Source organism: Daldinia loculata (assembly GCF_022478755.1).
Source record: "Daldinia loculata strain CBS 113971 unplaced genomic scaffold F4817scaffold_23, whole genome shotgun sequence".
Taxonomy (NCBI): domain Eukaryota; kingdom Fungi; phylum Ascomycota; class Sordariomycetes; order Xylariales; family Hypoxylaceae; genus Daldinia; species Daldinia loculata.
The window spans coordinates 157,381-170,346 of record NW_026054877.1 but is presented as its reverse complement, the minus strand read 5'-3'; the positions used below and the strand labels follow the sequence as shown (position 1 = coordinate 170,346).

The window sequence follows — 12,966 nt, the reverse complement described above, 5'->3', positions numbered from 1 at the left end:
TAAGCTCTTATAGACTGAACAATCATTTTCATAGGCAGGCACAACTTATTATTCACCAATTACAATGTGGAAGGAACGAAAATACTAGGTAACAATTTATAAGGTTTAGCTAAAGGCCAAACCTTAACATACGCTAGAGAAGAACTATTTTTTTTTAAACAGACGAAACTTCTGTTCGAATACTTTTTTCTTAATACAACTTCGTACTGATCTCAATTGTAAGGCTTACCACTACAACTCTGGGCCAATTCTTGATACATCAGCCTAGGCTCTATAACAGAGATCGGCACTATTATCACTCAGAAAACCCGGGGAAGCTAATAAGGGGTGTGAGAATGTACTATGTAATCGTGGCATGACGCTGCCTTCTCGCACACGACAATAAGCCCCCAAACGAAGAGACCCACAGCTTTTGTCGAATTTGGCAGGTCATCCCCGAGACAATTATGCGATGGAAGTACTCCGGTGTGGAACTGATGCCCGGCAGAAGTTGTGGCCTGGCAAGGAAGTCTTAGGCTTGATCCCATTCGCCTTCTGCCCATGCACCCATACTTCTACCTCGTCAACCAAACCTGTTTGGCTGTATCTGACAATGGGGTCGACCACTGTTCACTGCATGGTGTCGCATAAACTCGGAAATGCGAATTTGTCAGGTCGCAGCTGCAGAGGATCACATCCTTCTACGACTGATAGTTTCTAAGTCGCCGAGAATCCTCTCGTTGCCTGCAAGCTGTCAGGGAAGTGAGCTTTCGTGAGTATTTCGTGGAGCCGGGCGAGCTACCTCGGCCGCGGGCTATTGAACCTAGACAGCCTGCCTTTTGGTGAGGCGTGGAGGTTTCATTAATACGAGATCGATATAGGCCGTCGACGACAGGGTCGAGAACTTAACATGCGTATTATATCCCCCCCGTTCCCTGGCACGGTTCTTTCCATCAGCCTAGGACTCTTCACTACAGAGAGAAGTACAAGTACGAATAGGTACTAATAAAACGCTTAGGCTAGGCAAACAAATACTACGCCTCGTCTTACCTCGCACACCATCACCCTTTTCGCTCGTTAGGCCTCAAGAGTCAGATAGGGCCTGTCGCCCTTTCAGCCCGACGAACACTAATGCACAAGCTTGTCCAAGGGGCTGACCCTGTCACGGCCTTGTAATATTCTCTTCTACACTAAAGTCTGAGATCTTCGTTGCGCGAACGCTGTAAAACACTGCGCAAACTCTCAGGTTGACGGTTGACCGCTTTTAGACGCGTACAAGTTATACAGCGATCACGTCCCGAGGGACTTCAGAGCATATGTCAGCTTGCAATGGTTTTTTTTTAATGCTAAAGAAACTTGCATCCTCTTATGTCCTTACACTGACTCTACGCAGCCCCGATGGAGCCTACACGTTTCGGCCTGCTAAAGTGAGGGTCTAAACACGGTATCAGGTAAATTTTTTTTATAACATTCTAGATCTCTTGTGGAATCGGGATAATCTACGTCTACGACATTCATCTAGATGCGCTAGTTAAACATACACCTAAGCCAGCCTAAGCACGCCTGCGGAAATCGAGCCTCGTGTAAATTGAATTTTATAGAAGCTTCCTAATCTCTATAGCAAGCTCTATGCTGCATTTGCGTTGTGGATATGAAGTCGGAGATTTCGATTGAGCTAAGTCTCCACGGGTCTCATCGCGATAACCACATACAATCAGATCTGAGCATTGCAACACGATATTGGTGTCTTGCATATGACGATGTCAAATGGAAATCTCCGATTGGTTGTGCAGATCGGAGCGGATACTGTCGTTCAACGTCTTATCTGTTCTTATGAGCACAATTAAACAATGTCTAGCCGGGCCTTTCAATCTAAGAGGAGATTGAACGGTTTGTCTTGAAGTATCTCTATGGCCAGCCGGGCTCTCGCTAGGAGCCGCGAGCGGATCACCATCCAATCAAACGGAAAAGACTTCCTTATGAGGAGATCCGATTTTCAGCCTCAACTCGCCAAAGCACTTACAGCAACTTTAGATAAAGAATTGGGCGGTATTCAGACGCGCTATGCAAACATACATAGCAATTATCTCATTTCCGTAGCTCGGCTCCCTTTCAAGTTAGGACTTCAACTACCTATCAAACAGCATTGCCAATTATACATGCATGGCGTGGCGCATAAAGCAAGCCCAAAAGCGGTCGAAAAGCTCGGTCTTTAGACTCGCGCCGATCATGGAGACATTGCTCAGCCTTTTTAATCTCGAAAGCCGTCGATGGGACCATGACAGCTAGATGCTAAGGCTACTAGGTAGGTCCTAGGAGACCTCCGTGCGCCGCGATTTGACATGACAGATCCGGATCGATCGGAATCTGCTGTGCGCTACTAAATCGGATTCTGTCATATTGGCCCCAAGAGATCCGAGCTTTCAACTCTAATCTAACTTGTGAATAGAGACGATGCCGGAAGCGATAAGCCCCATATGGTCCCCTAATGTTATTTATCCCCTAGCATACCCAAGCACGTCCCAGCATTGTCCTCTAAGGTAGGTGTGATAGTCAATTGACACGGCGGGAATGCGTCGCATACTGCAGCCTGCATTGCCGAGACCTTACTGGCTGGTAATCGCAGGCTAGATGGAATGGCAGGCTAGACCTAGCCATCATCCATGCTCACATTGCAGCATGGCTTTCGTGCAGCCAAATTCCCCTAAACGTGTAAATGATGGCTTGTTATGAGCTGCAGCAACAGGGGCGCTCGTTAAGGACCCCTCACTATAAGGCCGGCGGCAGTTGAAACGAGATCCCACACCGCTGGAATATATTACTAGGTAGCGTATATCGCTTGTGCAGAACCTGTGCAGAACCTGTGCAGAACCACGTCAGCATTGACAACAGGGGCGGCACGGTACGCGACGGGTAAATCAGCCATCCATCGTGGTCGCCATGCTTAAGTTACTGCAAAGCCTGCAAAGGTCTTGGAGATCCTGCAACGACAATGGCAGCAGTAGCAGGGATCTACTGACCCTGTTGCGTCTACACGTCTTGGAGAGATAAACGCCGACCGAACTTATCAACATATTACACCAACTATGGCTTCGCAGAGCTTCCTAAAAGTCATACCCATTTCGTCTTTTACTTTATCATGCATGATACGATCCGACCCGACTCAAATTATAAACCATTAAAAACATGGCATAACGTCTCTTTTCCCGAGATGGATTTCTGGGCATGGATATTTATCCCAAATGACAGTTGGTGGGTTAATGCTACGGGAATCTTGATGGCGTACCCTCGTAGATAGCTTCTAGGATACCACGTGCGTATCAGAACAAGCGATGAAGCACGGTACAACCGGTACAACATGTCACTGGGCATGGCGGACGAATAATATGCCAATGTCTCCGCCAACAGAGGAAAATGGGCGGCGCTATATGCAAAAGAGACATAATCTCACCGCAAGACGAGACAGCTGTTACTTGAGTCAACAAACACCTGGAGACTTGTCAGTACCTGACTAGCCGTCTGCCGGGATTCTAGATCAGGAGGTCCCGGCCGAATCTAGCTGACGGGCATTACCTCAAGTTAAGGCTAAGGCAACAACAACAGCCTAACGGCGGAAGGATATATTACCGCGTTGGTAGTATTGCTTGTAGATGTCAGAGTAGCACCGCCATACACAGCTTCTCCAAGAGGCATCTTTCTTTGAGAGGGAAAAGACGGATGTGAGGTCGAGTTGCATGTCATCGGTAGCGTGTAAGAGCCTTCCGTAATGCTTTCTGTGCGAGTACGTGTAAGTTTCGAATCTATATGAGACCATGCACACCACGGCCGGCCAACGGCATGAACGAATTCGAACATCTCGACTCCCCGCGGTCTCCGCAATCGTTGCGCGCCAGGGGCAGCCGAAAGCCAGGAAGCTGAACCATTGGAGGGTGGGAGAACAGCAGCTATACTCGCAGGGAAGACTAGGAATAGTGGATTTGGGGGTTATATCGCAGCCATGTTATATGTGACAATGACAGCGCACACACCACACACTACGCACACCATAAACCATAGGCACACGGACACACACAAGACAATTAACACAACTGCTGCTCAGGACCAATCCGCTGTCTCGGTGGCGAACCTCGGAACCAACCCTCTAACACCCATCCCAGAAGCAACAAGAGCCGGCGTGATTAGCGTGCAGCTCTCTTGAAGGGTACTGTAGATCGAAGTTCCCAGATCAAGAGAACGTGGTACCTAGCTTTCTTTCTTTTTTGCACGTTTTCTCTTCCTTGTTGTTGGCTGTTGGCTGTTGGCTGCTGGCTGCTACTGTTACTGTTACTGTATCTCCGGTTCGAAGGTACTGTACATGGTGTGTCTACCGGTCTACCGTACTTAGGTATGCTATACATGTGAAAGCAAGTCGAGACTTTTTGCACGCACGACTGCGCGTATATATGTGTAATACATATGTGGTATGTGTGTATGTGTGTATGTATATATGTACATACATACATACAATGCCGGACCGCAAGGCGGTGAATCCGGTTTCCGGAATCAGGCCATAGCGCCCATCTAAGGAGGCGTGCTCTTTGAGTTTCGAAACCCGAGGCTACTTGTATGTACGTATGTACGTATGTACGTATGTATGCGTGTAGGTAAGTATTTCTGCGTTATCTGGCAAGCTGGCGGAAAAAACAGGTAAAGCCATGCTATGCCATGGCATGCGCCGCCTCATCTTCCCGCTCCGCTTTGCTCTGGCTTTACTTCCCTTTTTCATGCACAGTATCAACTTGTCGCCGGGGTACCTACGGAGAAACCGCATGGCCCTGGAGCACAGCACAGCCTGTGTGAATTATGAGCCTATTGCAATGCGTATACTGCGTATAATGTCATGTATGTATGTAGATTTTAGGCATCTATCAGCTTTGCTTGTAAGTGGTAGGGGGTTACTTTTGCGGAGTTAGGGGAAGGGAGAGAGACGAAAAGGAACAGTAAGAGAGAAAGATAGAGAAAGAGAGAGAGAGAGCCACAACACGCTTCATGTTTCACGCCCGAAAACTTTCCAGGGGGGGTCTCCAGAGAGGGGGGGGGCAAAAAAATCTCGTGCCCACAAATAAGTGGCTGGTATTATAGACAACAATGACAACAATTCATCGCCTGGACTCTCTCGTTCCTTATCGGGACGGGATTCGATGGGCAAGCTCCGCAGTAAGCTCGTCGCGATGTAACACGAGTCGGTACGAAATCTACTACGTGCTGCTTCGTGGCCTTGTCGAGATTAATACTAACAATACTAACGATACTAATAACGATACTAAAACATAGTACCTGATATGCGGGCCGTTTCAACACCAGCACCACCTCTACCACCACCGCCGCCGCCGCCACTGCATGTCATTGTTAGAACGTTTCAAACATGGCAAACGTGACCTTCGCAGTGGGAATATCGCGAAGACCTTACGGCCAATTGGCAATTATTATTAAGGTACTAAGTATATCAGAAGGTAGTTTAGTCATGAAATATCGTATACGGATTGCCTTTCCTCGGTGGCGTCTCATTGGCTTTCGCCCACGATCTCCTAGCTGTTCTCTTTCACCGGTGTCCAAACCTTTCATGCTGCTCCTACGCACTCGAATGGGGCCGAAAAGTCTTTTGGCCGAAACGTTTTACCTAGCATGGCTAGGCGTGCTTCTCGAAAAGTACGGTGAGGCACATCTTTCTCTCCCTCTCCCTCTCTCTCTCGTGCCCTGTTGTACTTTTGGTATGGTTTTTTTTTTATCCGTGGGTATCTTCTGCCAACTCCTCAATCCGTTGTTCTTCTCTCGGATCCCCGTTTCCCAATCTGCCCGAGCCTGCCGCCAAGTTGCGGTCAACGTAAAAATAATCTGTAGTGTCTTCCTTCCGTTAGGTATGATCCTCGTACCCCCTGCTTCGGTTAGGGTACTGTCGTCGTAGTCATGTGGCGATGGTGATCGAAAAAAAGACAAAGTAGAGTAGAAGCGTTCGTCGTCTCGAAGCGCATGCGTAGTAAATGTATTGACTTGAGTTATTTTGTAAAATCAAACGTGCTTCAAAGCAACACCCCCCCAACCCCCTTCCCCTTTCCCCATGATTTCTAGATTTTAGTCGTCAATGTGTCAATATTACGAATAAAAGGCATGCCTGTCGTAGTTTGGTATCTCTAGTATTAAGCAAGTATCCGCCCCGGAGACCAGGAGAAGGTAAAACCCTGGCCTATTACTATTTGTTGTACAGTATTCCATTGGTGATAATAGTAAATATGTGTTTGTAAACATGCTTGATGCGTCGCGCGTTTTAGATCGGTAATTCCGCAAGGCTAATTAGTCGTAGAGGCATGGTAGAATTCCCCTCTCTTCGTTACTTTTGCCGAGTCGACAACATTTCATGGCCAATTCCTAACTCACGGCTTCCGATGTAAGGTAACGTATTATGGTATTCGACGACGGTGCTGAGTCGTGTCCGTCTTATTGTCACTCTGATCCCAGAGTGTCGGTGATGGTGGCGTCCGCTTCTGGTTACACCTCAACCCTGAAGCTGCTGCGGATAGATGGTGTCCCCAGCCCCAGGAGCTGAAACTCCTGGCGGGGACGCTGATTGCTATAAGTTTTCCTCCCCAACATCCGCCACCTCTCCAGAAAGCTGCGCGGCCCGCTCTCGGCAAGCCTGAGGAGTAAACCCGGGGCCAACTTTGTTGGAAACGAAGCGCCACTTCTCGTTTTCGTAGTCTTGAAGCGCCGTCCGAAGCTTTTGGTCCTGTAAATTTGTAATTAACATCCGCATGCCGGCAAACCCGCGTAAATTGTGCACGTTAGTCAAGGTGAACTTACTGTCTCGTCTGTCCATTGAGTCGTCTTTGCTTTGAGCTTCGTACAATACCGGACTTGGAGTGTACCCGAGGAACGCCCCGGGAAGAAGTCGGCAATCTGTTTCCACGTCAAGCTTTTGTTTTCCTTCAGATCGATAAGTAGTGCGTCATCTTCCGGCGTAAACTTTAGCTTCGGCCCTCTTGGCCTCGGTGCCGGCGGTGGCATTCCGGCTTGTCCTACTACGCTCGGAGCGCCACCCCCAGCGGCCCCCATGCTTCCGTCACCTTCGCGTCTCATCATCTTCGAAGGCGGCCCTTGATCTGGTAAACGGTGATGATGGTGAGTTGGAGCTGCGCCGGAAGACTGCGCATATGGAGCTCCCATAGACTGCTGCATGTTATCTAGATCGCCTGATTCAAGTTCAGACATCCCGCCGGATAAGTCAAGGTCGTCTGGACGACTGCGTTTCGTCCCAGCGCTATGCGGCTGAGTAGGCGTCATAGCCGGGTATAACGGCGGACCAACCACGGAGTGAGGCGACTGTGTTGGGCCGTAGTGTGAAGGCTGATGAGCCATATGGCGAGCGGCCGGATGGCCGCCGAGATGCGCCGGATCCATTAGGATCTGGTGGTGATGGGTGGGGTGATGCTGCGACATGGTGTGGTGAGAGTGCGACTGCGCTGATTCATGTAAACTCCCGTGTCCCGCGTGCTGCATTGGATTTCCTCTGTGGTGATGCGTGTCGTATGCGTGTTGAGACTGACTCTGCTCGCCCGGATGCGATTCTTGTGGAGAGTAATCGACATTGTAGTCCGGTCCTACTCGATAGTTGCCCGCCAGCGTGCCGTCGATGCATGGGTTCCGCCAGAGCGAACCGCTCTGGACGGTCGCCGGAGTCTGTATGGAAAGAATTTGATGGACTGGAGCCCCTCGGGGCTGCTGATGTGCGGGCGGTTGTAAGTTGGGAGGGCGAGTCTCGCGCGTGGGATCGATGATGATGCCCGTCCTGTCGGATTGGGGTTGAATAATTAGTAGGCTGAGCACTTACTTGCCCAGCAGCCGAGTACATATGCTGGTGCAGTAGTAGTCGTCGGTGAGTTGGTCAGGTGCGGGACGTTGTAGGATTGTGTGGTGTTAAGGTAAGATCGTCTTGCAGGGCGGCGAATATCCGTAAGCCAAAGAAATAAAAATCAAGTTCGGGGCAGCCCGCGTAGACTCTTTAACAGCTCACTGGCACCCAAGCTTGGCCGAGAGTATGGGGATCCGTCCTTTTTCTTGGATTCCTTAGCTGGGTCTATTATATGGTAACAAAACGTCAAAGTGGAAAATGAACAGCAGCGGGCAAGGGATGCATTATATCGTCTGATCTTCTTTTCTCGTTTCTGTCCAGGCATGGACGAGCTAGGGAACGACCCGCAAGTACTATGACAACCTAGAACTACCTCTCTTTTTTCATCCACAAGTTAAAGCACTTGGCCTGATTTGCCATGTGCGAGACAAGTATCGTTCCTGAACGGGTGTGGAGATTCGGTTACCTCGCCCGGCGATGACGGTAGCATAATTTGGTGATCTTATGCCATGGTCAGCTTGCCGGATATAGAAGATACCCCAGCCGGAGGTTATGATGCAACTGGGGCAACGATAAACCCACAACGGGTGAGGTACTCGGACACTGACAGGGTGAGAAAGTACCAGTTGTCTTCTTGTGACCCTGGTCGAGTTCTTCCCCAAATAAGATTGCCAAAGGTCTAAGTAATTCCAAAGAGAGGAACGTCTGGAAAACGCATAGAAGCTTACAAAACGAGACGGCCGAATAGAGAAATGAACAGCTGAAACGGGACCTACCGCGCAGTTGGGCAGTGTCTGTAGAGCATGACAAGCGAATTATCGAGGTGGGCCGCACCCAGGCTCACGACAGAATGGGCCCCTGTTCAACCTTTTTTTTTTCAACCAGGGAAGCCAAGGCAGTGGGCAATCCCCGGAGGGTCAGAATGCCGGTTGACTGGATGTACTGGATGTGTATTTACGTGTATTAAGTGGCGCGCCCAAGCTCGGCTGCTAGGGCAGTTAGAAAGGAATGGGTCACTCTCTCCCTCGTCCGCTTGGAGGGGATATATTGGAACTGGGGTGGGCTATAATAAGAATTAAGAGAGCTCTGATCCCTGACACGCCATAGGGCGAGTGAAATTGGCAAGGTAGCAAGTAGCCACAGAACGCGTTTGACAGATTGCCGAGCAAAAAACAAGGGAAAGTATGACACTAGAGCCACTAACGGTCTGCTCCCAGGGTAATCTGGCAGCGCAGCAGGCGACCTGGCGACCTCGAAGTCGCAACACCCATGTATACTGGGACCTGGTTTCTATGTGGTTTCTATGTCAGCAGATTTATCGAGCTATGCTGGGACGTGTAGGGATATGTTAGAGGTAGGGGTAAAGGGGGGTCGTAGATGGAGATGGGAACAGAAATAACAACAGCCAACAGAGATTAGCAGACTCACGTTTCGGGAGATACTATGATGATGATGATGCTTGGATCACCAAGCGGGAGCGATGGGGCTTGAGATACTTGGCGGGATAGCTAAGCAGGGTCATGTTGGACACGATTCTCTCTCCTAGTCCTCTCTCGTCTAAGGTACATGTCAAGCGACTAAAAGTCGTCATCGTACCGTTAATCTAGAAATGGTACCTCGCCGAATGCTAGCGGACGGTCCAGAGATTGGGGGCAAGTGGTTCCAATTCTCTGGATCCCGGTTCTAGGGCATCGTAATATTGCGCGATTCAATGCGATTGACGTGGGAGGTCCAATAGGCGGTGGGACGTCGAGGCTGGTTAGGCTAGGCCATTTGAACAACGGTGTAGAGCTGAGGAACCTATGTAGAAGGACAGGAGCTTCGGGGATGGAGCTCTCGCATGAACAAAACACGTTTCAATACTTCCAAGCAATCAAAAGATCAATTATGCAATTTGACCATCATGTCGGCTTCTAGAAGAATGGAAATTGCTTCTAGGGCGTGACCAGGAGTGTTTCAGACGTCTGAGCCGCCTCGTCTGGTACTAGTCCGTGCGGAGTTGCGATGTCGAACGAGAAGCGCATAGATGGAAGTTTGACAATTGGCAATTGATAATTGATAATTGATAATTGAGGAATAGAAGCAAAAGTGGAATCACAGCTAAGAGAAATGATGTCAAGGAAGTCGTAGAGAAAGAACTGCAAGATCGGAAATTGCGAGCGATCTGCGTATAGGCAGGTACGGAAAGTAAAGTTTAGCTAGACATGTACATAATACGTAAAGTTCGGGCCTAATCCGAGGGTAAGGTACAGAACTGTGCTCAACCGGGCTATTATTAGAAATCCCCTAGTGTATAGCTACCTAGCTCTAGCTCTAGCTCTCAGCTCGATAGCTACCCATACCTTGCTTTGTGCACGGAAGGAAAGAATTAAGATCCCAGCACTATCAAACATTTTGAATCTTTTTTGTTTGTTTGTTTGTTCTTTTGGAGAATAGGAAAGCGCATACGGAGATGGAGGCGCCTGTAGTTTCTGAACGAATAGAACAAAATGTAGGTTCCCCTTACCCCTGAGACCCAACTCCGTCCTTTCTTACAAGTTACAACTACCGACGCATTACACATAAACGAAGACAAATAGAGCATTATCTCCATTTTCGGATAAAGCGCAAGCATTGGCATGTTAATTATAGGACGCATTGTCAATTACGGTCTTCTCGGCCTTTCTTCTAGAAGAATTCTATTTCAAGAGCCCTGTCATTATGTCTCATCCCCCCCCTCGGCCCCCTACCTGCATCCGACCGCTTGGGTGGACCGCTGCGGCCCATAGCATGTCCTGCTTTGCATGCACGCAAGGGACAATGCAGCCAATTTAAAGCTCTCTTGTCTGTCGTGTAGCGTCGCGGGGCTGGAGATAGCTTCAAGTTGAAGTAAATTTATTTACGCAGCTCATTTGATAGGTATTTACGAGTAGGACATTTGTCTTGGTTTATGCATTACTTCCTTATCATAGCGTAATGCTGTAGCGCGATGCGATGCGATGCGATGCGATACGATGCTGCATTCGGTTCTCTAAGCGCTTAGCTCCGACAGGAGTCCATCTACCTGTCGGTGAGGAGTTGGCATTGTTCATCAATGCTCTATCTTCTAACGCTCGCAAGTTGTTACCACCAACATCCGTGTCTCCTGATCTGCACAACCGGGTAGCTGGTCATCAGACAACAATCCTTTTACGGAATGCCTGTAATCAAGATTCAATTAATTTTTTTTTTACGGAGATTCTAAGGTTGTAGTTTTCTATTCTTGAGACGCGTAATGGATACAATGTTCTCCGTCTCCGTCTCCCTTCATGTTTTGGACCGTTTCAAGCTCCACTTTCACATTGGAGCTCCGTGTTATACCAAAGACCCACTTCTCTATACCGCTGGTTTACATAGCATCGAGTATCGGCACTTACAGCTGAAGCTCAACTGTGGTTAGGAGAGATTGTATCGGACTGGCCGCTATTACACGGAGCATCGCTGGATATCTCAACAAATTTTAGTATGCAGATGAGTTGCATGACTCTGATATTACGTCCAAAGTAACTCGACGTTAGGTTTTAACCAAAGCAAACTGGCAACTCTTTACTTTATCGGTATTATTGCCTTTCTATAAGAACCGGGAAGCTCCGTTTGTTACTTGAATCGTTAATGGTTATACAGCGTCAGGTATTCAGCATCAGGTCAGCCTCACTCCAGATGGTTGCGTGCCGAATAACCATGTCGATAATGCACATCCCACTGGGGAAACACTCCTTGACAGGCTAGGTACATTGTGGGGATCACAGACCTTAACTGTCAGACTGTTGCGCATGGACAGCGGGTATGAAGTACAGAAGTACAGAAGTACACACAGCCTGCAGCGCTATCTATGTAGCCCTGGCTAGAAAATCTCCGCAACGTTCACGACCCTCGCTCGCCCAGAGATCCGGTTAGATATTGTATTCCGTACTGGTACATACGATGACAGGACTACATACGTAACCTTTCCCCAGCTTGTCAGTATATACGACGTTACAAAGTGGACTCTCTAGAACGACTAACTAGCCTAAGCTAGCAATAGATCAAATGTCTAATAAGATCCATAAGAGGATCTAACCTGATCTACACGAGAGTCCAGGTATGAGCGCATGAACGCATAAAGAAGAGCAATTTGCTTTCTTATACCCTCTTCGCTCGATTTAGTATGCCCATTTCGGCGGCGCCATAACTTCGGCACCAACGTGTGTCCCAAGCTCCTTGCTTAAACTGGCAGCTCTCATCTCAGCTCTTCATCTCCATTGCGGCGAGAAGAGAATGAATCCCTCCCAATCAGTCACTGATCTCCAATTATGCATTTCGTTCCAAAGCCCGCCCCCCTTGTAAACTCACCCAACCTATCATCCCCCCACTCGTCTTTCCCTCCCGCCGATTATTAAGCTACTAACTAACCCGTCCCATAGTATAAGTACATGTGCGTGCTCATCCCGCGCTAGGACGACGAGCTAGTTGCCAGGCTCGGAGAACTTGCCAGCCCAGCGCGGAGGATTTACCGGTTCTACGATTAGGGATTACGGGCGGCTGGGGGGTTATCAAGTTCCATCTATCGCGCTTAAGTGAGCGAGCTCGTAGGATTTTAGGTACACATCGCTACGGGATTGGGCAGCGATCGAGACCTCTAGTTTTGCTTTTTTTCCCTCTTGCTCGCCGCCGAGCCCCCGCTGCGTTCATCAGCGCGAAAGTTGGGGGTAGGAAGTAGGATACCTAGAGCTTGGCTTTCATGCGAAGTGCCTGCATACGGTAGTAGACTATATGCGACCAACCGGCCCAGGGACGGCCTCTATGTAACCAACTTCCTGCGGCCGCTTTCTTAACCACTTTGCGCCGCATCTACATTCCCCATCCGGGTTTGGCCTGAGCTAATAACGTCGTCCATCAAGAAAAATCTATGATATACCGAACTAACTTGGTCGCTAAAACTCCGCTACTCCACCCCAGAGTCGGGTGTGCAATCCAGATCGATGCTCGAGCGGGCAACCTGTCAAAATCGTGCAGGCTATCATCAGCCTTGATCTCCACATCCGCCTCATTTGATAATTGACGGGCGGGCACGAGCTCGGCGTGGTACATGCCTTATAGGTACC

General features: G+C 48.9%; 3 protein-coding genes across 3 annotated transcripts; 2 read left to right on the top strand and 1 right to left on the bottom strand.

Moving 5' to 3' along the window:
• Positions 1–4,577: 4,577 nt before the first annotated feature.
• On the top strand, positions 4,578–4,963 carry F4817DRAFT_101042 (uncharacterized protein). Its single transcript, XM_049297338.1, has one exon. It carries the CDS (start codon positions 4,674–4,676, stop codon positions 4,929–4,931), a length of 258 nt encoding a protein of 85 aa, XP_049159251.1. The 5' UTR covers positions 4,578–4,673; the 3' UTR covers positions 4,932–4,963.
• A 465-nt stretch (positions 4,964–5,428) lies between these two features.
• On the top strand, positions 5,429–6,048 carry F4817DRAFT_336906 (uncharacterized protein). Its single transcript, XM_049303227.1, has one exon. It carries the CDS (start codon positions 5,483–5,485, stop codon positions 5,921–5,923), a length of 441 nt encoding a protein of 146 aa, XP_049159250.1. The 5' UTR covers positions 5,429–5,482; the 3' UTR covers positions 5,924–6,048.
• Positions 6,049–6,067: 19 nt separating this feature from the next.
• F4817DRAFT_336905 (uncharacterized protein) lies at positions 6,068–10,043 on the bottom strand. The gene is made up of 3 exons (XM_049303226.1): positions 9,293–10,043; positions 6,817–9,154; positions 6,068–6,742 (listed from the first exon to the last, which is right to left on the bottom strand). The coding sequence occupies exons 2-3, from the start codon at positions 7,510–7,512 to the stop codon at positions 6,587–6,589; spliced, it is 852 nt and encodes a 283-aa protein (XP_049159249.1). The 5' UTR covers positions 7,513–9,154; positions 9,293–10,043; the 3' UTR covers positions 6,068–6,586.
• Between the last annotated feature and the right edge of the window lie 2,923 nt (positions 10,044–12,966).

Coding starts and splice junctions, on each gene's coding strand:
- F4817DRAFT_336905 (XM_049303226.1), bottom strand. CDS start 7,512: ATGCAGCACGCGGGACACGGGAGTTTACATGAATCAGCGCAGTCGCAC. Junction 6,743..6,816: donor CTCAATGGACAGACGAGACA/GTAAGTTCACCT, acceptor ACAAATTTACAG/GACCAAAAGCTTCGGACGGC.
- F4817DRAFT_336906 (XM_049303227.1), top strand. CDS start 5,483: ATGAAATATCGTATACGGATTGCCTTTCCTCGGTGGCGTCTCATTGGC.
- F4817DRAFT_101042 (XM_049297338.1), top strand. CDS start 4,674: ATGCTATGCCATGGCATGCGCCGCCTCATCTTCCCGCTCCGCTTTGCT.